The 26071-nt window shown below is 40.1% G+C and overlaps 1 protein-coding gene across 1 annotated transcript in view; it reads left to right on the forward strand.

Annotated features, from left to right (window-relative positions):
* Positions 1-1235: 1235 nt before the first annotated feature.
* Positions 1236-26071, forward strand: part of LOC120539459 (cystine/glutamate transporter-like) — a 70981-nt gene continuing 46145 nt past the window's right edge. Inside the window, exons 1-3 of the mRNA XM_039769532.1 lie at positions 1236-1483; positions 3905-4031; positions 25160-25275. Of these exons, the coding sequence (XP_039625466.1) occupies positions 1300-1483; positions 3905-4031; positions 25160-25275 (427 nt within the window). The 5' untranslated portion in view covers positions 1236-1299. The remainder of the gene's footprint in view (positions 1484-3904; positions 4032-25159; positions 25276-26071) is intronic.

The raw sequence follows: 26071 nt of genomic DNA on the forward strand, positions 1-26071 counted from the left end.
TATAAATAAATGTTGTTGTTGTTGTTTGTTCTACCAGAGACGTTGTTGGTTAAAATGCTGCCTATTATCAACAATGGGTCACATCCTCTATAGGACAGAAGACTAAAATTGTGGAACAGGTTGCTATAAGAGGTATTTTTATCATTGGGTTTTATAACATATTTTAAAGTTTTAATTCAATGGGTTATATACATATGTACTGTATATATGTTATTTCTTTACATATGTTACTGTTTAGACTGGACTGTATTCAGTGTAGCTTTGGTTGCTAGAATACTCTTTAGTTCTGCATTCTTAATTTCCTGATACAGCAAAGGACACAATGCAAACAGAAAGTAAAACCAGGAATAAATGCAAAAGATGCTGAATTAACCAGAAAATAATTTGATCTGCTGCCTCTGATACCCCAGAGAAGGCAAATGTCCTTAACTTCTCAGGTAAAACACTCTTTCCAGGAGGGGCCATGTCACTTCGTTTCTTTTGTTTATCACTTTATTTTCTGTTGGATGTGTTTATGGATTTACGTTACAATCATTATAGTCTTAAAATAAACAATACATTGCCATGAAAAAAAGCTGTTTCAATATTTGAATCAGAAACATCTCAATTGCCAAACATGGCAGCTCACTGCTGCCTTACAGGTCCAGGAATCTAGCACATATTCTCAATGTCTGTATTTAGTAAAACGTATTCCATTTAAAATTCATTATATTTCCGCTCTACATTTTCTTGGTGTTAGAGACTGTAAGCCAGCCAGGGTTGGTTCCTACCTTGTGAGTGCTGCTGTGAGGATAGGCTTAGGTTGTTAGATATATGGTAATGAAAAAAAAAAAAATGGATAAATGGATCATATCACATAAAAGGAAAGATTATAGTAAATGGTTTGAAGATCTGAGTGAAGTTGTATTGTGTCATTCAATTCCATTTTTCATATTTTCTGGTTATTTCTGAATTGGATTATTAATCTTTCAATTACAATGGATGCCTCCGAAAAGTTTCACTTAGCTTTGTGGTGTTCCTGAGACCCTTTTTCACTTCTGTAATTAATATCCTTTTCTCTGCATGCTTCTCGTTTTCTTTACAAGGCATGCAGTGTGTAGAAGGGCTACACATATGCTGCAGAGACAGAGACAGAGAGAGAGAGAGAGAGAAAGAGAGAGAGAGAGAGAGAGAGAGAGAGAGAGAGAGAGAGAGAGAGAGAGAGAGAGAGAGAGAGAGAGAAAGAGAGAGAAAGAGAAAGAGGAGGGGTGATAAAGTGACCAAAAACACTGTTAGCATAGAGAGTAGCTTCATTCAGAAATGGCAAGCACAGAAACTGTTTACTTAAGGAAAAAAGTGAATCTCCTAGGAGCTGTGTGCCTTATTGTAGGCACAGTGGTGGGAAGCGGGATTTTCATTGCTCCAAAAGGTGTCTTGAAAAACTCTGGCAATGTGGGCCTGTCTCTTGTCGTCTGGTTTGCCACAGGAATTTTCTCCACATTTGGTAAGTAAAGTAACTTTCTAGTATAGAAGGCTGGGGTTAAATTTCAGGCAGATGCCACATTAAGTAGGGATGAAATCATTATTATATTTTTAGCACCTTTTGTTTGTCTATAAAAATGATATTATACTAATTATTCACCTGTCTCACACTGACATTTCAAGTCTAGATTTTGTCATCTTTCTGGAATCAGACAAATTGTTTAGTATTCATGGAAACCTATAAAACATAATATTCTCAAACCCATTTAATCCAATTCATGGTTGTGGGGGAGCTTGTGTATATTCCAGGAGCGTCAAGAAACCACCCTGAAAAGGGCAGTAATCCACTTCAGGTCAGACTAGTAACACATCTGCATAGCGTCCACTTGCGATGTCCACAAGTCTTCAGGATGTCTGAGGAAAACTGTTCTACCTAGAGGGAAAACATTATTGAAAAACAGCGGATCTTTTAAACTCCTCCATACCAACAGCAACCTGGCATGGAATTTGAAACCAAGGAGCATTACTTTATAAATTAAAAGAAGTAAGTTAGTTATGCGATCCTGGTCTAGATTAAACAAATTTGAAAAACCTGATAAACCATTCTTTGTTTGAGCTCCTCCCGTCAGGAAGACGCTTTAGGTCAATCCTTGTATGCACAAACAGACTAAAAAACAGCTTTTTCCCATCTGCCATAAACTTTCTGAACGTTGAATCTCCTCAGTCTGAGATCATTTTTAATTGAACGTGTGAAATAAGCTATATTGGTGATGTTCAATATACTAATGTAATACAATATGTAATGTGTAATGTTCTATTCATTAACAGGTGCAATAACAATTTATGCTGCTGTACTTTGAGCAATAATAATTTGCTCTGGTTACTTGATCACTTAACACTGTATACAACATTATTATTATTATTTGACTTTTCTTTAAATGCACCATGGGGCTGTCACAAAAAGTAATGTCATTGTGGAACTTGAACTTGAACTCTAAGCCACTTTCACTTGTATAACCTGGAACATTATCAAGCTCTCTAATTTTGGCATATTCCTAAACAACTTGTTGCAAAATTAGAGTTTCCAGGCTGTGGCACCAGTCCAATTTGTATTGCTTCAACATGGAAATTGGGATAGCCAGGAGGGCTTTTTAATATAACACAAAAACTCAACAATCAAACGTCTTATCATGTATAATGATTAACATAGAACAATGAACGTCAGAGAATAAATAAATTAAACGAATAAACAAATGAAATGTTACTGGCAAGCAACACAGCTATTTAGAAATTGTCTTAGTATTTACAGCCATAAATATAACAATAGTAACATTTAACCATAATGACCTTAGAAACATACCAAATAAAAAGTACAATATACTGTGTGTGACATCACCACTCCATTATATACAAAAGCAGTAATGGTGATATATTAAGTTTTACACATTAACTCCACAAAGCAGTACAGCAGCATATAGAATTATATTCATGACCAATGCTCTATACGAGCGCTATGATTGAATCATTAGGGGTGTTACACTACACCACTGTTGGTAACAGGCAGGACAGTGTTAACCTATGGGCACAATGCGCACTGGCCAAGGGACCCAGGGGTACAGGAGCCCAGGATGTTTCTGATGCCTATGTATGTTTCTGTTTTGTTGTCAAAACAGGGGCTCCAGCGCACTACTTTGCAAGGGGGCTTATGATGCTGTTAAGATGGCCCTGATAATGTGTGCATGCTGTGACTGACGTTAACTTGCTGTGATTTTCTTAAAATTACATACTTAAAAACAACAACTGAAAATTGTAGGAAAAGTTGTGTAGTGTGACACCAGCACGAGACTCTTCTCTTGGAAATTTCTTCTGTGTTCTGAGGTGGTTAGTTTTTAATTTTAAACTTTTTTAAACCAATTCTTGTGCCTGGTCCTTCATGCTTGTCTCTTGAGTGTAAATCATCAATAATCATTTCTTTATTTTGTAAAAAATATTTTATGATTTGTTAGAGATCACGCAAAAGGAGCCTTTCTGAAAATTATATAGTTTAAAATGCTATAGCTGTTGCTGTGAACTTATAATTTAAGAAGACAAACAGAACTGGCTGTTATTAATTTATCCAAATTGCTTACACAGTTCAAAATCACATAGGTACATTTTCTGTTAAATGCTGTCAAATGTGTAATAACATTACACTATAAATAATGTGCTTCGACATATGATGCAAAGAAAAATTACCTGTAAGAGGAAACAATTCAGTTTGTCAAGATCACAACGTATAGCTAATGTGTTCCAAAACCTTATTCAAATATTTTAACAGGGTTGGGTCCCTACCTGATGCCTTATGCTGGTGGCCCTTGCTTCAAACTCATGATTCATTAGTTTATTTTAGATTTTTGAATATCGTTCACTTTTATTTACATTTATGTTTCTTATTGCTTTCTAGGAGCGCTCTGCTATGCTGAGTTAGGTACAAGCATTAAGAAGTCTGGTGGGCATTACATTTATCTATTAGAAACCTTGGGACCCTTGCCAGCATTTCTTCGCCTCTGGGCAGAATTTATCATGATCCGGTAAGTTTCTATGTTTGCCTGTGGCTTTGCACAGTCCTGTGAGTAATTTATACAAAGAGAATACTGTATTCCGTCTTACTGATTATGCTTTGGGAAATTCTAGATAGACTGATGGACTAACATCTTTGTCAAAGTCACATTCACAGAGCTGTTTCAGGATGACAATACCTATATAGACATGCACTTGGAGTCACCACAGTACCATAAAGGGGGCGACTGAATAACATCTGTTGATTACACTTACTAAATACACAGTAATTTAATTACAGGAGTACGCGATTATTATGCTAAGGCAACACAGAAGTTTTTCAAAGCTGAAAAAAGGAAACTTCTTGAATGACCAAAACCAGTCACCTGATTTAAATCCAATTGAGCATGTCTTCCATAGAAGAGAAAAGAAGAGAAAATAAGCCCCTGAAACAAGCAGGAGCTGATGATGGCTGCATTTGAGGCTTGGCAGAGAACCCCAAGAGAAGATACTCGACACCTGGTAATGTTTGAGAATCACTGACTTCAAGCAGTCATTGTGCGCAAGAGATATGCAACAACGTACTAAATATGTCTGCATTAACATATCTGCCATTGCTGTGTCCCAAACATTATGGTGCCCTGAAAAGAAGGGACCATGTAGGAAAAGTGTTGTCATTTTTACACTGTGAGACTGAAAAGTATACAAATACCCTTAAATGAAAGTGTACAATATGCAATTTAATCATTGTAACAATAGCGCCTTCTTTCACAGACTCACACAGTGGCACATATAAAAATCAAATAAATGTTTATTTTTCTTCACCTGTGGGGCACGTCTTCCCCGTGAACCCCACAGGCACAACACAGTCCCAAGTAAAGCACAAAAGTAAACCAAAACACGCCCTTGAAGCTTCGTCCTCCTCCACCCAACTCTAGCTTCTGAGTGGTTGTGGCTGGCTTCTTTTATAGCCCACCCAGAAGTGTTTAAGGTGCTTGATCGCCTGGTTCCAATTGCACTTCCGGGTGGGGCTAAAGATTTGTCCAGCCGGGCTCCGGGACCCATGCAACTCCCCCAGGTCTGTGGAGAACTCCATCTCCCAAGGAGCCCTGCGGGAAACTGAGGCACCCTCATCAGCCAGGGAGGCTGCCACCAAGCGTCCCAGGGGAGGTATTGAGTAGTCCATGGAACATACATTTAAGAGGCGTCCCGGCTGATCAGGGGACCCGGCCATCCGCCACATCATGTATGAATGGTTTGATTCATACATGATTAATGCATTGCAATTGAGACAGACCACACCCTCATGTGCAGGTGCTTCTCGACCCAATTACCACACCAACATCCCACAGCTGCTCAAGCACACACACCCACCCATGGAGATCGAGTCAGCTGATTAATTATCTATTTAAAATTCGGCCACCTTTTCCTGAGCGATGTTTACTCCATGCACGTAGAGATTATATTACTTCACATTAAAAATGCACACATTTCTCATGAAAAAAAGTGGAAAAAGAGATAATGTGTAAGGCACGTCACAGGATGGAGAACAAATGAAATAAGATGATGGTGTCCTCTTAGGTAAAAGAGTCTCATTCTGAAGTGAAATTCAAAAAACATGGAATTTTTTTTTATTTTTTTATTTTTTTTATTTATTAATTTTATTACAATCAATACATAGCAATCAAGTTTTACAAAAAAAAGAATTATGCTAAGAACAGATCGATCCCCACCCTTGAGAGAGAGAGCAAGCCAAACGTGTAAAATTTAAGGCTTGTAAAAATACCTAAATCAACAAATTATCTGTGCTTTATAAAATCATTTCAAAATATTACTGATTAGATCCTGCCATGTTTTGAAAAAAGTCTGCACAGATCCTCTAACTGAGTATTTGATTTTTTCCAATTTTAAATAATATAACACATCAGTTTCCCACTGACTTAAAAGAGGAGAGTTTGGGTTCTTCCAGTTTATCAGAATAAGTCTGCGTGCCAACAGTGTAGTGAATGCAATCACAATTTGTTTGTCTTTCTCCACTTTAAGACCCTCTGGAAGAACCCCAAACACAGCTGTTAATGGGTTAGGAGGGATTGTGAGTCCAAGACTGTCTGAGAGGTAATTAAAAATTTTTGTCCAGAATAATGTTAATTTGGAGCAGGCCCAGAACATGTGACCTAGTGAGGCTGGGGCTTGGCTGCAACGTCGCAGGTTGGATCATGCCCTGGAAACATTTTGAGAGTTTTAGTCGAGACAGATGTGCTCGATATATAATTTTGAGTTGTATAATTGTATGCTTTGCGCATATGGAGCTTGAGTGAATTCTCTGCATTGCTACTTTCCACTCCTTTTCTGATATATTAATTGAGAGGTCATTTTCCCAGTGTCCTCTTGGATCTTTGAAAGGAAGGGATTGTAAAAGGATTTTATATATTGTAGAGATGGAGTCTAACTCCTTGAAATTGAGCAATAATTTTTCCAGCGTGGATGAGGGTGCAAGATGAGGAAAATCTGGAAGGTTCTGTTTAACAAAGTTCCTGATTTGAAGATAGTGAAAGAAATTTGTAGCTGGAATGTTAAATTTGGAATGTAATTGTTCATAGGATGCAAAGACGTTGTCTATATAAAGATCTCTAAGCAAGTTAATTCCAAATTTTTCCAGATATTAAAACTGCATATGTTTGTGAGGGTTGAAAGAGGTGGTTCTTTTGCAGGGTGCCACAGAAAGAAGCTTCTCCGTCTTAAAATGCTTTCTACATTGGTTCCAGATTCTAAGTGAGTGGAGCACAATTGGGTTATTAGTGTATTGCCGATAACGTGTGTTTATTGGAGCACAAAGCAAGGAATACAAAGAAGTACTGCAGGATTTTACTTCTATTGCGGTCCATGCCTGTGTATGTTCTTCTATTTGTGTCCAGGTTCTTATCGACTGTATATTTGCCCAGTAATAAAACTGGAAGTTAGGTAGAGCCATGCCGCCTTCTGCCTTTTGTCTTTGTAGGGTCGCTTTTGATGCGTGGATGTTTAGAATTCCAAATAAATGAGGTTATTGTTGAATCTAATTGCTTAAAGAACGATTTATTAATGTATATTGGTATGTTTTGAAATAAAAAGGAGCTTAGGAAGAATATTCATCTTAACAGTGTTAATTCTTCCAGCTAGTGTGAGATGAAGGGTTGACCATCTATGCAAGTCTTGTTTAATTTTTTCCATGCAGACATAAATTTTGTTGATAAAGAGCTTTATGTTTACTTGTGATGTTTACCCCGAGGTATTTAAACTGTTCTGCAATGATAAAAGGAAGGGTGTCTAATCTAATATTATATGCTTGCGAATTCACCGGAAAGAGTACACTTTTATTCAGATTAATTCTGAGACCAGAGAGCTTTTGAAATTCTGTGAGTGCTGCTAAGACTGCAGGCACAGAATTTTCTGGGTCCGATATATACAGTACCATGTCATCTGCATATAATGAGATTTTCTGTTCCAGTCCTTCTCTGCTAATCCCCTTTATCTGATCAGTATTTCGACAATGTATTGCCAGTGGTTCAATGGCAATTGCAAACAGCAGTGGTGACAAAGGGCATCCTTGTCTTGTGCCACGCTCTAGTTTAAAGTAGTCTGAGCAAATGTTATTGATGCAAACTGAAGCTTCTGGGTTAGTATACAGTAATTTAATCCATGCACAAATGTTCGGGCCAAACCCAAACTTCTCCAAAATAGTAAAAGGTATTTCCATTCAATCATGTCGAATGCTTTTTCTGCATCCAATGATAATAATATTTCTGGGGTGTTTGATTTAGTTGGTGAGTATATTACATTAAACAGGCGTCAAGATTTGAAGATAAGTGTCGGCCCCTAATAAATCCAGTTTGGTCTTGTGATATTACTGAGGGGAGCACTTTCTCCATCCTTCTAGCTATGATTTTAGAGAGTATTTTAACGTCGTTATTCAGAAGTGAAATTGGTCTGTATGATGCACATTGTAATAAGTCCTTATTTTGTTTTGGAAAGACAGTGATTAGTGCTTGGCTTAAAGGTTTGTGGAAGAGATTGGTTATCTCTGGCTTCTGTAAATGTTGCTAATAGGAGGGAGCTAGCTGAGCGAAGAATTTCTTGTAAAACTCTGCAGGGTAGCCATCAGGGCCTGCTGCTTTTCCACCTTGGAGTGACTTTATAGCATCCAGTAATTCTGATAATGACAGAGGTTTATCGAGCTCCTCCACACTAAAAGCGTCAATTTGTGGTATCTGTAATTTATCCAGAAATGCATTAGATTGTATATTGTCTTCTTTAAACTCAGTAGTATATAGGGATTTATAGTAGTCTCTAAAAGTGTACATTATATTTTTGTGTTCGATGATTTTATCTCCGTCGTGTTAGTAATTACCGAGATTGCGCTATGCACATCTTGCTTGTGAATTTGTTGCGCTAAAAGCTTATTAGCTTTCTCCATGTTCATAATAATGATGTCTGGATTTGTAAATTAGTTGTTCGGTTTCTTTAGTTGTCAAGAGGTTTAATTCTGAATGTAGAGCCTGCCTCCTCTTATGTAGAGTCTCGCTTGGTAGTCTGGCATGTTCTTCATCTATTTTAGTAATTTCGCTTTTATCTCTGCTACTTTCTTCGCTCGGATTTATTTCTGTGGGAAAGATATGAGATAATCTGTCCTCTTAAGAAGGCCTTAAGAGTTTCCCAGAGTATTCCTGCAGAGATCTCAGGGATGTATTTGTCTCTAGAAAGAATTCAATTTGTTTGGATATAAATTCAGTACAATTCTCGTCAGCTAACAGAAGCGGATTGAGACGCCATCTGCGGGGTGAGTGTATGGGGCTTAGTAATTTCAGCTCCAAGATCATCGGAGCATGGTCTGAAATAACAATAGCATCGTATTTACAAGATTTAATCTTAGGCAAGAAGTTATTATCTATAAAGAAGTAATCAATCCTTGAGTAGCAATGATGTACTGGTGAGTAGAAAGAATATGTTCTTGAATTTGGGTTTAAAAACCTCCAGGGATCTGATAAGTTGTGATCAGTTATAAACTTTGTAATTATCTTTGCGGTGTTAGTTGCCGTTCCCCCTGTGGAGGAAGTCTTATCTAAAAGTGGATTTAGAACACAATTAAAGTCCCCAGCCATTATAAGTTTATGAGTGTTCAGATTGGGAATGGATGCAAATAAATTTTGTATAAATTCCTTATCATCAACATTAGGTGCATAAACATTTATCAAAATCATTTTACAGTTAGATAAGTCTCCCATGACCATCACATATCTCCCTTCAGGATCCAATACTACATCTGATGCTACAAATGGTACTGTTCTATGTATGAGAATTCCCACCCCTCTAGTTTTCTTTGTAAAACTAGAATGGAACATTTGGCCAGTCCAGTCTTTTTGCAGCCGGAACTGATCCTTACTTAGTAAGTGGGTTTCCTGTAAAAAACATGGAATTTTGTATGCATTTTTTCTTTGAGCATCAGAAAATTAAGGCTGTTGGTATTTTGCTAGAATTGTGTGACTGAATTTAACGAATGATTCCTTCAGTGGCCAGTTATCGTTATTTTTATAAACAACTTCAGCATTTTTCTAACATGAATTATTTTCATCTCAGTATATACAGTACTGAGATATCCCACCATCCATCCATCCATCCTCTTCCGCTTATCCGAGGTCGGGTCGCAGGGGCAGCAGCTTAAGCAGAGAGGCCCAGACTTCCCTCTCCCCGGCCACTTCTTCCAGCTCTTCCGGGAGAATCCCAAGGCGTTCCCAGGCCAGCCAGGAGACATAGTCCCTCCAGCGTGTCCTGGGTCTTCCCCGGGGCCTCCTCCTGGTTGGACGTGCCCGGAACACCTCACCAGGGAGGCGTCCAGGAGGCATCCTGATCAGATACCCGAGCCACCTCATCTGACTCCTCGATGCGGAGGAACAGCGGCTCTACTCTGAGCCCCTCCCGGATGACTGAGCTTCTCACCCTATCTTTAAGGGAAAGCCCAGACACCCCTGGGCGGAGGAAACTCATTTCAGCCGCTTGTATTCGCGATCTCGTTCTTTCGGTCACTACCCATAGCTCATGACCATAGGTGAGGGTAGGAGCGTAGATCGACTGGTAAATTGAGAGCTTTGCCTTACGGCTCAGCTCCTTTTCACCACGACAGACCGATGCAGAGCCCGCATCACTGCGGATGCCGCACCGATCCGCCTGTCGATCTCACACTCCATTCTTCCCTCACTCGTGAACAAGACCCCGAGATACTTGAACTCCTCCACTTGGGCCAGGATCTCTCCCCCAATCCTGAGAGGGCACTCCACCCTTTTCCGGTTGAGGACCATGCTCTCGGATTTGGAGGTGCTGATTCTCATCCCAGCTGCTTCACACTCAGCTGCGAACCGATCCAGAGAGAGTTGAAGATCACGCCTGATGAAACAAACAGGACAACATCATCTGCAAAAAGCAGTGACTCCAATCCTGAGTCCACCAAACCGGACCCCTTCAACACCCTGGCTGCGCCTACAAATTCTATCCATAAAAGTCATGAACAGAATTGGTGACAAATCACTAAAATTGATGAAGATTATATGTATGTATGTATGTATATATATATATATATGTATATGTGTATATGTATATATATATATATATATTAAGTGCAAAATTCTTTTCTTTTTTTTTTCTTTTTCCTCTTTAAAGACTATATTGGTAACAGATATCTCTATCTTTTAACCTTAAAGCGCCACTGCATGGGGGCTTGATGTGCTTTGGACGTGCTCTGTCTCTGGGTATGTCAGAGGACTGGGACTGCATGAAGTGGGTTTTAGCCTCACCTGGGGAGGCAAAAAGGGAGGGTGGGGGTTAAGGGGAAGAGAAAGAGAGCAGGCTTGATCTATATCTAATCTATCATCTCAATCTTTATAATTATAACTATCAACGTAATAATAAGCTGCATGGCAACAACTCTTGGGGGAATAGGAAATTAAGACCTAAACTATTTCACTTCCAGTTAAGACTATAATATGACACCAAAAACTCAGAATCAGTGTCTCCATGATGGGACAGTTAACTTCGTAAGCTGGAATGTTAAAGGCCTGAATCACGAATTAAAGAGAAAGAAAGTACTTTCTCACCTAACAGGTCTAAATGCTAAAATAGTATTTTTACAGGAAACCCACTTACTAAGTAAGGATCAGTTCCGCTGCAAAAAGACTGGACTGGCCAATGTTCCATTCTAGTTTTACAAAGAAAACTAGAGGGGTGGGAATTCTCATACATAGAACAGTACCATTTGTAGCATCAGATGTAGTATTGGATCCTGAAGGGAGATATGTGATGGTCATGGGAGACTTATCTAACTGTAAAATGATTTTGATAAATGTTTATGCACCTAATGTTGATGATAAGGAATTTATACAAAATTTATTTGCATCCATTCCCAATCTGAACACTCATAAACTTATAATGGCTGGGGACTTTAATTGTGTTCTAAATCCACTTTTAGATAAGACTTCCTCCACAGGGGAACGCAACTAACACCGCAAAGATAATTACAAAGTTTATAACTGATCACAACTTATCAGATCCCTGGAGGTTTTAAACCCAAATTCAAGAACATATTCTTTCTACTCACCAGTACATCATTGCTACTCAAGGATTGATTACTTCTTTATAGATAATAACTTCTTGCCTAAGATTAAATCTTGTAAATACGATGCTATTGTTATTTCAGACCATGCTCCAATGATCTTGGAGCTGAAATTACTAAGCCCCATACACTCACCCCGCAGATGGCGCCTCAATCCGCTTCTATTAGCTGACGAGAATTGTACTGAATTTATATCCAAACAAATCGAATTCTTTCTAGAGACAAATACATCCCCTGAGATCTCTGCAGGAATACTCTGGGAAACTCTTAAGGCCTTCTTAAGAGGACAGATTATCTCATATCTTTCCCACAGAAATAAATCCGCTAAGAAAGTAGCAGAGATAAAAAGCTAAATTACTAAAATAGATGAAGAACATGCCAGACTACCAAGCGAGACTCTACATAAGAGGAGGCAGGCTCTACATTCAGAATTAAACCTCTTGACAACTAAAGAAACCGAACAACTAATTTACAAATCCAGACATCATTATTATGAACATGGAGAGAAAGCTAATAAGCTTTTAGCAACAAATTCACAAGCAAGAAGTGCAACGCAATCTCGTAATTACTAACACTAATGGAGATAAAATCATCGAACACAAAAATATAATGTGCACTTTTAGAGACTACTATAAATCCCTATATACTACTGAGTTTAAAGAAGACAATATACAATCTAATGCATTTCTGGATAAATTACAGATACCACAAATTGACGCTTATTAGTGTGGAGGAGCTCGATAAACCTCTGTCATTATCAGAATTACTGGATGCTATAAAGTCACCCAAGGTGGAAAAGCAGCAGGCCCTGATGGCTACCCTGCAGAGTTTTACAAGAAATTCTCCGCTCAGCTAGCTCCCTCCTATTAGCAACATTTACAGAAGCCAGAGATAACCAATCTCTTCCACAAACCTTTCGCCAAGCACTAATCACTGTCTTTCCAAAACAAAATAAGGACTTATTACAATGTGCATCATACAGACCAATTTCACTTCTGAATAACGACGTTAAAATACTCTCTAAAATCATAGCTAGAAGGATGGAGAAAGCGCTCCCTCATAATATCACAAGACCAAACTGGATTTATTAGGGGCCGACACTTATCTTCAAATCTTCGACGCCTGTTTAATGTAATATACTCACCAACTAAATCAAACACCCCAGAAATATTATTATCATTGGATGCAGAAAAGCATTCGACATGATTGAATGGAAATACCTTTTACTATTTTGGAGAAGTTTGGGTTTGGCCCAACATTTGTGCATGGATTAAATTACTGTATACTAACCCAGAAGCTTCAGTTTGCATCAATAACATTTGCTCAGACTACTTTAAACTAGAACGTGGCACAAGACAAGGATGCCCTTTGTCACCACTGCTGTTTGCAATTGCCATTGAACCACTGGCAATACATTGTCGAAATACTGATCAGATAAAGGGGATTAGCAGAGAAGGACTGGAACAGAAAATCTCATTATATGCAGATGACATGGTACTGTATATATCGGATCCAGAAAATTCTGTGCCTGCAGTCTTAGCAGCACTCACAGAATTTCAAAAGCTCTCTGGTCTCAGAATTAATCTGAATAAAAGTGTACTCTTTCCGTGAATTCGCAAGCATATAATATTAGATTAGACACCCTTCCTTTTATCATTGCAGAACAGTTTAAATACCTCGTAAACATCACAAGTAAACATAAAGCTCTTTATCAAAAAATTTCGTGCCTGTATGGAAAAAATTAAACAAGACTTGCATAGATGGTCAACCCTTCATCTCACACTAGCTGGAAGAATTAACACTGTTAAGATGAATATTCTTCCTAAGCTCCTTTTTTATTTCAAAACATACCAATATACATTAATAAATCGTTCTTTAAGCAATTAGATTCAACAATAACCTCATTTATTTGGAATTCTAAACATCCACGCATCAAAAGAGCGACCCTACAAAGACAAAAGGCAGAAGGCGGCATGGCTCTACCTAACTTCCAGTTTTATTACTGGGCGCAAATATACAGTCGATAAGAACCTGGACACAAATAGAAGAACATACACAGGCATGGACCGCAATAGAAGTAAAATCCTGCAGTACTTCTTTGTATTCCTTGCTTTGTGCTCCAATAAACACACGCTATCGGCAATACACTAATAACCCAATTGTGCTCCACTCACTTAGAATCTGGAACCAATGTAGAAAGCATTTTAAGACGGAGAAGCTTCTTTCTGTGGCACCCTGCAAAAGAACCACCTCTTTCAACCCTCACAAACATATGCAGTTTTTAATATCTGGAAAAATTTGGAATTAACTTGCTTAGAGATCTTTATATAGACAACGCCTTTGCATCCTATGAACAATTACATTCCAAATTTAACATTCCAGCTACAAATTTCTTTCACTATCTTCAAATCAGGAACTTTGTTAAACAGAACCTTCCAGATTTTCCTCATCTTGCACCCTCATCCACGCTGGAAAAATTATTGCTCAATTTCAAGGAGTTAGACTCCATCTCTACAATATATAAAATCCTTTTACAATCCCTTCCTTTCAAAGATCCAAGAGGACACTGGGAAAATGACCTCTCAATTAATATATCAGAAAAGGAGTGGAAAGTAGCAATGCAGAGAATTCACTCAAGCTCCATATGCAAAGCATACAATTATACAACTCAAAATTATATATCGAGCACATCTGTCTCACTAAAACTCTCCAAAATGTTTCCAGGGCATGATCCAACCTGCGAACGCTGCAACCAAGCCCCAGCCTCACTAGGTCACATGTTCTGGGCCTGCTCCAAATTAACATTATTCTGGACAAAAATTTTTAATTACCTCTCAGACAGTCTTGGACTCACAATCCCTCCTAACCCATTAACAGCTGTGTTTGGGGTTCTTCCAGAGGGTCTTAAAGTGGAGAAAGACAAACAAACTGTGATTGCATTCACTACACTGTTGGCACGCAGACTTATTCTGATAAACTGGAAGAACCCAAACTCTCCTCTTTAAGTCAGTGGGAAACTGATGTGTTATATTATTTAAAATTGGAAAAATCAAATACTCAGTTAGAGGATCTGTGCAGACTTTTTCAAAACATGGCAGGATCTAATCAGTAATATTTTGAAATGATTTTATAAAGCACAGAGAATTTGTTGATTTAGGTATTTTTAAAAGCCTTAAATTTTACACCGCTTGGCTTGCTCTCTCTCCAAGGGTGGGGATCGATCTGTTCTTAGCATAATTTTTTTTGTAAAAACTTGATTGCTATGTATTGATTGTAATAAAATTAATAAATAAAAAAAAAAAAAAAAAGAATTGGTGACAAAGGGCAGCCCTGGTGGAGTCCAACTCTCACTGGAAACGGGCTCGACTTACTGCCGGCAATGCGGACCAGGCTCTGACACCGTTGTACAGAGACCGAACAGCTCTTATCAGGGGTCCGTACCCCATACTCCCGAGCACCCCCACAGGATTCCCCGAGGGACACGGTCGAACGCCTTTTCTAAGTCTACAAAACACATGTAGACCGGTCGGGCAAACTGCCATGCACCCTCCAGGACTCTGCTAAGGGTGAAGAGCTGGTCCACTGTTCCGCCACCAGGACGAAACCACACTGTTCCTCCTGAATCCGAGGTTCACTATCCGACGGACCTCCTCTCCAGAACCCCAATAGACTTTTCCAGGGAGGCTGAGGAGTGTGATCCCTCTATAGTTGGAACACACCCTCCGGTCCCCCTTTTTAAAGAGGGGGACCACCACCCTGGTCTGCCAATCCAGAGGCACTGTTCCCGATGTCCATGCGATTTTGCAGAGACGTGTCAACCAAGACAGTCCTGCAACATCCAGAGCCTTAAGGAACTCCAGGTGTATCTCATCCACCCCCGGGGCCCAGCCACCAAGGAGTTTTTTGACCACCTTGGTGACTTCAGTCCCAGAGATGGGAGAGCCCACCTCAGAGTCCCCAGGCTCTGCTTCCACATTGGAAGGCATGTTAGTGGGATTGAGGAGGTCTTCGAAGTACTCCTCCCACCGACCCACAACGCCCCGAGTCGAGGTCAGCAGTGCACCATCCCCACCATATACGGTGTTGACACTGCACTGCTTCCCCCTCCTGAGACGCCGGACGGTGGACCAGAATCTCCTCGAAGCATCCGAAAGTCGTTCTCCATGGCCTCTCCAAACTCCTCCCATGCCCGAGTTTTTGCCTCAGCAACAACCAAAGCCGCGTTCCGCTTGGCCTGCCGGTACCTATCAGCTGCCTCCAGAGACCCACAGGACAAAAAAGTCCTATAGGACTCCTTCTTCAGCTTGACGGCATCCCTCACCGCCGGTGTCCACCAATGGGTTCGGGGATTGCCGACACGACAGGCACCGACCACCTTGCGGCCACAGCTCCGTCAGACGCCTCAACAATAGAGGCACGGAACATGGCCCATTCGGACTCAATGTCCCCCACCTCCCTCAGAACATGGTTGAAGTTCTGCCGGAGGTGGGAGTTGAAGCTACTTCTGACAGGGGACTCTGCCAGCCGTTCCCCGCAGACCCTCACAACACATTTGGGCCTACCAGGTCTGACCGGCATCTTCCCCCACCATCGAAGCCAACTCACCACCAGGTGGTGATCAGTTGACAGTTCCCGCCCCTCTCTTCACCCGAGTGTCCAAGACATATGGCCGCAAGTCCGACGATTACACCACAAAGTTGATCATCGACCTGAGGCCTAGGGTGTCCTGGTGCCAAGTGCACATATGAACACCCTTATGCTTGAACATGGTGTTCGTTATGGGCAATCCGTGACGAGCACAGAAGTCCAATAACAAAATACCGCTCGGGTTCAGATCGGGGGGGCCATTCCTCCCAATCACAACCTTCCAGGTCTCACTGTCATTACCCACGTGAGCATTGAAGTCTCCCAGCAAAACAAGGGAATCCCCAGAAGGTATGCCCTCTAGCACCCCCTCCAGAGACTCAAAAAAGGGTGGATACTCAAAACTGCTGTTCGGTGCATACGCACAAACAACAGTCAGGACCCTTCCCCCCACCCGAAGGCGGGAGCTCGAGTCGGGGGGCAATAAGTATGCCCACACCTGCTCAGCGCCTCTCAGCGGGGGCAACTCCAGAGTGGTGGAGAGTCCAGCCCCTCTCAAGGAGATTGGTTCCAGAGTCCAAGCTGTGCATCGAGGTGAGTCCGACTATATCTAGCCGGAACCTCTCGACCTGCGCACTAGCTCAGGCTCCTTCCCCTTCAGAGAGGTGACATTCCACGTCCCAAGAGCCAGTTTCTGTAGCCGAGGATCAGACCGCCTAGGTCCCCGCCTTCGGCCACCACCCAACTCACACTGCACCCAACCTCCTTGGCCCCTCCCATAGGTGGTGAGCCCATGGGGAGGAGGACCCACGTTACCTCTTCGGGCTGTGCCCGGCCGAGCCCCATGGGTGCAGGCCCGGCCACCAGGTGCTCACCATCGAGCCCCACCTCCAGGCCTGGCTCCAGAGGGGGGCCCCGGTGACCCGCATCCGGGCAAGAGAAAATGTGGTCCAAGGTTTTTATTCTTCATCAGAGGTTTATTGAACCGCTCTTTGTCTCATCCCTCACCTTGGACCAGTTTGCCTTGGGTGGCCCTACCAGGGTCATAAAGCCCCGGACAATATAGCTCCTATGATCACTGGGACACGCAAACCCCTCCACGACGATAAGGTGACGGTTCAAGGAGGGAAAGGCAAAACACAGGACTTTCATTTGTGCAGTGACTTTTGCTCCAGGATAAGAATCTTACATCATTAGAAACACAACTGAAAAAACACATACCAGCTAGGCCACTGTAACATCTACAAGATGTTTAAGCTTCTCTACCTTTCTTTAAAATTGTTTTCCATATACTGAGAAAGTATACAACATCTGAAAGCAACATTAGTGGCTAAAACCAACCAAGAACATCAAACAGGAAACAGGGCAAGTTTCTCCTCTGTTGCTGGCTTTTCAGCTTGTTCAGGTTGCTTGATTCACTGAAATGTTTCAAAGACTGGATACCTCAATAATTTCCAGTAAGACAGTCAATGACTGAACAACAGCAGCAGCAGCAGGCTCTCCTATCTTCTTATTCAAATAGTATTTACAGAATGAACCCAATAAAATATACAATTTGACATACTCCGCTTCCAAATATTTGCAATAGTTGGTGCGTTTATACATAAATATATCATGTAGCTACACATTTGGGATCATAAAAGTGCCCCAGATCTGCATGCTCATGAAAATAATGCTCTTCATAGAGTACTTTTGAATCTTTGTGCTAATACACATCTACACCCACTTTTTAGAATAAAAGCACTTATTTCCTTTATTTTAGTCATGTTAAAATTGTATTCAATTTGAAAGTTTGGCTTTCGGTGTTGCTTTTTTAATAGTAGGGTATGACAATTTGCATTAGTTTCACATTAGGGATCTTGTTAAAATGCAGCAGTGAATAATTTGAAAATCTTATTCCTGCTTTTTAATGGTTTTATGTTGTTATGGCAATAAGCCAAATTGCACATATGGAGCCAAATTTTTAGGAAATAAACAGTGCAAATTATTAAATCTTATGTATTTATTTTTCTGAGGGTATACCAAGAGTAACTTGGCAGAAATGTCAGAACATTGTTGGTGTTGTCACGGGAAGAGCAACCAGATAAACACACTCAATAACTGTATGGGAAACAACCTTTTTAATATAGTGCCTTGCTCTGGTAAAAAAAAAAATGCCCAAGTGATGGACAAAACATCATAGTCCAATGGCAGTGTGGCCCAGAAGAAACTATTCAGTGTGCTCTAGTTCTCAAGTTCAGACCTGGAAGCCCCCTGTGGCTGCAGGTTTTGGTTCCAACCAGTTTCACAATTAGAAAGTCATTTTGTACCCCTAATTGTTCAATTTGCTGTCCTTTTTATTTCATCTTTTATTTTACACTGGTGTTAGGTTTGCTTTTATAAGAACATAAGAAATTTGACAAATGAGAAGAGACCATTTAGTCTATCAAGCTTGTTTATTTAGCTAATGGCTATGCTGTCCCAATATCTCATCCATATACTTCTTAAAAGTTTTCAAGGTTTCGGCTTAAAATACATAGCTTAGCAGTTTGTTCCAGATTCCCACAACTCTTTACGTAAAGAAGTGCTTTCTGGCACCAATCTTAAATATGCTTCCCCTTAATTTCCAGTGGTGTCCTTAAGTAAAAGATTTACTGTTAAGCTGAAAGAATTCTACTGGAACTTCTTTACCAATGCCTTAGAGAATTTTAAAAACCTGGAATAGGTCCTCACGTAGTCACTTCTGCTTGAGACTAAACAGGTTTACTTCTCTGGGTCTGTCAGAGTACAAAATGTTCTTAAATCTTGGGATGCACCTGGTTGCTTTCCTTTAAATAGCTTCATGTGCTGCTATGTCCTTCTAGTAGTATGGTGACCAGAGGTCTGATTTATAAAACTTGAATACGCACAAAAAGAGCACTGAAATAAGCTAATGTAATTTTCTATACAAAGGTTGGGATTTATAAAAGAGAACTTAACGGAAGAACTTTCACATTTTTACAACAATGCCAACCTTTCAGTATGCAGCATTTAAGAGAAACTGGGAAATTATGGCATTCTTGATCAAGTATGGAATTGCAGCTAAACCAGTAAAGGTAAATGATGACTCATGTCTCTAATAATTCATATTGTCAAGTCTTTATTAGAATGTACATTCACGCGATTAACTATGAAATATGACTCGGGCACAGCCGCAAGTGGCAGCCTTTCTAGCAGCTCCGTGTATGACTTTATTTTTCTACCTTTTTCACTATTTTACTGATCACTCCTATCACTTTCTTTTATGTGGATTTGTTCCCTGGACACTTTTTACTACTTGGACATGGATTTTTACACACTGAGACTTGTCTATTCAAGTAGTCAACTTCAAGTGCTGAGAACAAATGCCCGTGCCAGTGTGGTTCCCTATCTACCTGACGATGGCAGCAGAGCCAGAGCTAAGCTAAAAGTGAAGGGACTTGCGAGAAAGTGGCGTTTCAAGCCTTCGGTGCCTTCTGTGATCCTGGGAAATGTGAAATCACTACCAAATAAGATCGACGAAACGGCCACGCTGGTGAAAAATGTCAGAACCTACAGAGAATGCAGTTTGTTGTTTTTGTGAAGCGTGGCTAACAACTAACCTCCCAGATGCTAACATGGAGCTACCTAGGTTTAGCACAGTTAGAGCGGACAGAGATGCAAACACCTGCGAAAAGCGGAAAGGAGGAGGAATCGCTCTCTATGTAATTATAAGGTGGTGTAACTCTGGACATATAAACGTCAAAATCTCCACTTGCTTCAGAGACATCGAACTGTTGGCCGTAAGTCTGCGTCCCTATTACTTGCCCAGAGAGTTTGGACACGTCATTGTTGTTATTGTTCACATCTCTTCTCGGGCGGACATGGAGATAGCGGGTGACATCATCCATTCTGCGGTTGCTGAGTTACAAACACAACACCCTGATTCGCTTGTGCTAATCACTGGAGACTTTAATCATATGACTCTGGACAAAACATTACTTGCCTTCTCCCAGTATGTGGATTGTAACACCCGGGGAAATAGAACTATCGACCTACTGTATGCAAACATTAAAGACGCATACAGCACCACCCCGCTGCCTGCGCTTGGGAAAGCAGATCATAACCTGGTTCTGCTTCAACCTCACTACAAACCAAGAGTGAGGGCATTACCTACAACCACACACTCATTCAGGAAGTGGTCCCCTGAGGCAGAGCAGGCTCTGAGAGACTGCTTTGGAACTACAGACTGGGATATCCTGCAGGGGTCACATAGAGAGAACATTGAGGAGGCTGTTGACTTCACTACTGACTACATCAACTTCTGTATGGACATTGTAATTCCAGTAAGAACAGTACGCTGCTATGCTAAACAACAAGCCATAGATTACAAGTGACATCAAGGGCCTTTTGAACCAGAAGAAAAAGGCTTTTAAAGGCAGTGATCAGCATGAGCTCAATTGCATGCAGAAGGAACTCCTTTCAGCTCAGGGAGATGAAGGAGCAGTACAGGAAAAAGCTGGAGCAGAAGTTGCAGAATAACAGCATGAAGGAAGTGTGGGATGGGATGAAGATCATCATTGGCTGCAGCTCGAAGCGGGGTGCCACCATCGAGAGAGATGTGGAGAGAGAAAACCAAATGAACAACTTCTTTAACAGGTTTGACCAGCCTAACCCACTCTCACCTTGGAGTACTGCACCCTCCACCCTCCACACACTATACTCCAGATGCGTTCTCACAAATGCCTTATATCAGGCTATTCATAATGAAAGAGCAGATTTCAAAAATTTATTTCAAACAAACTGTATAATACATAAACACGTTCCACACATCACTGGATAGGTCCTATGGTCCTTGAGGTTGCATGCACTCAACAGGAGCACCATGTGTAGTGTGACAAATGTCAAAACGGTAGACCTTTTCTTGCCACACACGAGTCAGCTGGTCCCTAGTTACTAAATTCACAGCTTTCTCAATTCAATGTCGCAAATCTTGAAGATTAGCAGGCACAGGTGGAACAAACTCTCTTTCTTTAATGTAACCCCATAGGTAAAAATCGCAAGGGATAAGGTCTGGAGACCTGGGAGACCATAGACAATGATTAAGATCTTGTTGTCCACCTCTTCCAATCCATTGCACTGGGATAGTGTCGTTCAGGTAATGCCGGACCTCCAAGTGGAAATGAGGCGGGGCACCATCTTGCCTGAGAATGAAGTCATTCAAATCTTATTGAAGTTGGGGAAACAACCAGTTTTGTAGCATGTCCAGGTATGAAAATCCAGTCATTGTTTGCTCCGCAAAAAAAAAAAAGGTCCATAAACTTGCTTGCAGAAATGGCACAAAATACATTTACCTTCAGTGAGTCTCTTTCATGTTCGACGACGAGAAACAGCACTCGGTTTCATTCACTGGTACTTTTAGCCGAGGTTTTAAACTTTGAACTTTCCTCTATCCAGTGATGCGTGGAATGTGTTTCTGTATTATACAGTTTGTTTGAAATGAATTTTTAAAATCTGCTCTTTTATTTTGAATAGCCCTGTATAATCTGAGCATAACATCCCTCTATTTATATTCAGCGGTTTTTACAGTTGATTTTAATAATCAAATAAATTTGATTTGCCTTATTAATTCTTTGTGCACACTGCTTGAATGATGAAAATGTTGTTTTAACGTAATCCCCTAAATCTTTTTCAGAGATTGCCTCCTTTAGGACTGTGACTTCCATCTTGTAATTATAACTGATATTCCTTTTGGCCGTGTGTAAATCTTCACACTTTTCTACATTAAGCTGCATTTTCCTAGTGTTTCTCCAGTCCTGAAGCATGTCTTGCTGAATTGTTTTTACTGTCTCCTCAGAGTTTGCTGTTGCTTGAATTTTAGTATCTTCACAAGTTTACTAACTATACTGCAACTGATGTCATTATTCTAAATCAGAAAAGGTAAAGGTCCCAAGGCCAACCCCTGAGAGATTCCACTGGTGACCTCACTCCACGAGAAGCATTCTCCTTTTTCTGTATTCTTTGTCTCCCAACGTTTAACCAATGAGATTTGGTTACATTTTAGAATAGAAAATAGAAAATATTTATTCTGTTTTTAGTTCTGTTATTTTCTTTTAAAAAAGTGAGACATTGTTCTGTGGTGTTTGCTGTCTTTGTTGTATCTGAATACTGACAATTAATGACAAGCATAGCAAACTCAAGGGTAAGTGACACTGACTGCAAAAGGGAAGCTATTTTAGTGTTACCCACTTGTGTGCTTTTTAGTACATAATGACATGAATAGCTAGAAATTTGTAAAGAACAAAATTCTAAACAGCAAAAGAGAATTCTTATACATCTATATTCCCATTTTATTCAGTACAAGCTAAGCATAACCAGTTTGTAATTTTTGGACTGATACAAAAAACAGAAATAAACTGGAAGTAACAGTTTGCTTAATTAATGTTAGAGTCTAATGAGATGAAGCAATTAGTAGGGATTAGTAGGGATTAAAACCTGCAGCCACTGGTGGCCTTCAGAACTGAATGTGAATACCACTGCTCTAGGGTCTAGACAAACCAGAACTTGACAGCAACTGGGCAGAAAGCCAGCACCGGTACCCCACAGCAATAGTTCTTCATAAACTCTAGAGTGTGTAGTGTGTTAAAATCCCAAAAGGCCAGCTCTTTCTTAGATGTTGGAACTGCCCCAACTAGCATCATACCACGGTCAAAATCACTTAGATTACACATCTTTCTTGTTTAAAGAACAACAATGTATCTTGACCATGGCAGCATGCTGTACATAATGAGTTGCAGAAATATGATTGGCTTTTTGTAGGAGCAGGTTATTTGCATGAACAAGCAGGCGTCACCAATAAAGTGACCACTGAGTGTTGTGAAAACTCATTTATTTTAAAGTATTGTATTTTGGCTTAATTATTAAAAGTATTTAAAAAAGAATGTGCATTTCATTTTAGCTATTTTTTTCAGTTTTCATTATTGCAGGTTTGGTCCCTGCATTGTGCCCACTGATGTCAAAATAGGCGTCAGGCCTACAATTCTGAACTGCATTAACTGGGCTTGTTAAGAGATTAATAGATATTAGTGATTTTACAAGACATTGAGCTGCTAGTGATGTAAAATATGCTCACAGGTCTACAAATGTTGATGATAGTTTCATACAGTGTCGTGGTCTAGTTTTTTGCTTTTCTAATTTTTTTGTGTGTGGAAAGATCAGTTTGAGGGGCTGTCCTTGTTATGTTGTGCGCTACTTAATTTCACAAACACACACCAAGTCATACCGACACAGACTTTTTCCGTAAAGATGTGGAGTATCCGACCACTTACACTTCTTTATTGCATTACAAAAACTCTCTAGTGCGCACCACATATCAATTGCTTGGTGCCACCTACTGGTTACTATCAGCATCGTGCAACATGTAGTTTAATACAATACATAACATATCTCCTCCCTGCTAAGATTGATTGTTAATAACACAAGGATTTTTTTCATAACACAACATAACACAAAAAAAGGGCCCTTAATATGGTATAGAGATACATTTCTCTATCTTTTTTTTTTCAAATGATAAATATATCTCAGAATTCTGAAAAACAATATGTCTCTGACCTTGAACAGTCACGCACTTTTATGTTCTTTATCTCAGTGGGTGTTCACTCATCATGGTAGCGTAGTGGTGGTTTAGTGATTCTCATAGGATAATGTCTGACAGTCTCTGTTACCAGAGTATGCTCAGTGTGTCGTGATTCAGTGGACTGTGGTGTTTTTGGTGGTGTAGCTATCTCTGGAACTTGATCATTCTTGTCATGATGAGATGCACTAGGGTGATGTGTTTTACCACTATCACTCTGGGGTAGTATCACCGGGGGGTCCACAGGAGGATTCACTGCAGCCTGCTGAAGCTCTGGATCGGGACATGTCAGCATCTGGTCCATATGGCGTTTCCATACCCCTTGTTGTCCCACATTTATCTTGTATGACACTGGTCCAGTCTTCTCCATAACAACACCTTGGGTCCACTTCTCCTCCCCCTTCCTATAATCACGCACGAGGACAGGCTCTCCTACATCAAACTGTCTGTCCTTGGAGCTTGGTTGGCAGTGCTCTGTTGAGCATCTTGTGACCTTCTCTCTGACACAACCAACACCTGCAGTCCACGTGCAGATGATAACAAAGGGTTCCGAACTACACACTCATCGGCAATTTATGTTATGTTGCGTGCTACTTAATTTCACAAACACTCACCAAGTCACACCGACACAGACTTTTTCCGTAAAGGTGCGGAGTATCCGACCACTCACACTTCTTTATTGCATTACAAAAACTCTCTAGTGTGCACCACATATCAATTGCTTGGTGCTACCTACTGGTTACTATTCGGCATCGTGCAACATGTAGTTTATTACAATACATAACAGTCGTAATCACAAATGGAACCTTCAAGTTACTAAGTAATTTATGTGTTAATTATATATAAATGTACCTTTTCATGTTGCTGAAGAACAAATGCAATTTATTTCCTCACATCTAGTCATATAGTAAAATGCAATGTCGTAAGTATATTCAATAAATGTGACTTTGAAATTTTCTTCTAACATTAGTATTAAATAAAATTATTTTCATAATTTCATAAACGAAAGAACTGGTCATTTTTGGTTGTCATACATTTTTTGTTAAAAAATCATGATGTTAGCCACTAGTGACAACAATACTTCTTCTTTAACTACAAATGCACTTCATAGTGGTACAGTGCACATAGAACCTTGCTGAACTTTTAAAGTGTTAACCACATACTATAGTTTTGATGTTAAAATGCTATTTCAAAGTACTTGTGCATTTTTGGGAATAGTTACATATCATCTCAAATAAACTGAAGAGAAAAAGAATTAAGAGAATATGTAGAAGAGAAGCAACACTGTTTCTTTCCTTAAAATGTTTATTGTTTTGTGAACAATCTAGGCCTGCTGTCTCATCTGTGGTGTCTTTGGCATTTGGCCGGTACATTGTTGAACCTTTCTTCAACCCCTGTCCAGCACCCGAAGTACTCGTTAAAATGCTCAGCATAATGGGATTCTGTAAGTAGTCATTTGACTTACTAATCTCTTTTCATGCCATCTTTTGTTCAAATATCATTGACATACAGTAGCTTTGAAAGTTGCCCAATATATGTCACAAACATTCAGAAATGGCATCATAGTTTACTGTTTGATTAAAACTATCATCTTTGTATAACTCACTATCACTAAAACTAGAACTTATTTCTGTCTGGTTTTGAAGTACTGTCACTATTAATACATCAATAAATTGCCTTCTTCTTCACAAGAATGAACAGTTTATGTTTTGACAGTCTGTATTCAGATCACCCTCCAGCCCGCTGTTGCAAGGCCTGCACTTTGTCACTAGCTACTATTCACTGTAGATTACTAAACTCAGTGATGACCAGGCAACTAATGCTCAACAAGTTATATCTTGAGATTAAAGAGGGCTTGATTAACTGGTATACAGGCATAAATATTTCTTTAAAGATAAAATATTTATTTATACATTTTGGTTATTTTCAGGGTCCCAGGTCACAGCCCATGTTAGTCCATTCATAAATCTTGTCTTAGTTATGAAAGTATCTGGAGACATATTGAACAAGAGAAAAGAGGTGATAGAGCACGTGTATCAGTACCCTCCCATAGCTCAGTGCGAGTTTCAACTCCTTCCGTTAACTACGTGATTTTTGTGACTGCTATTAGCGAAGTTGTGTTTTTGGTTGTGCGTCACGCAAAATGGAACAGCGGAATTTGGAGCAACGTTGTGCCATTAAACGGCAAGTGTGACGTTTGAAAAGTTAAAACAGGCCTATGGGGAACATTCTTTATCCCG

This window comes from Polypterus senegalus, chromosome 11 (genome assembly GCF_016835505.1).
Source record: "Polypterus senegalus isolate Bchr_013 chromosome 11, ASM1683550v1, whole genome shotgun sequence".
NCBI classification, from domain to species: domain Eukaryota; kingdom Metazoa; phylum Chordata; class Cladistia; order Polypteriformes; family Polypteridae; genus Polypterus; species Polypterus senegalus.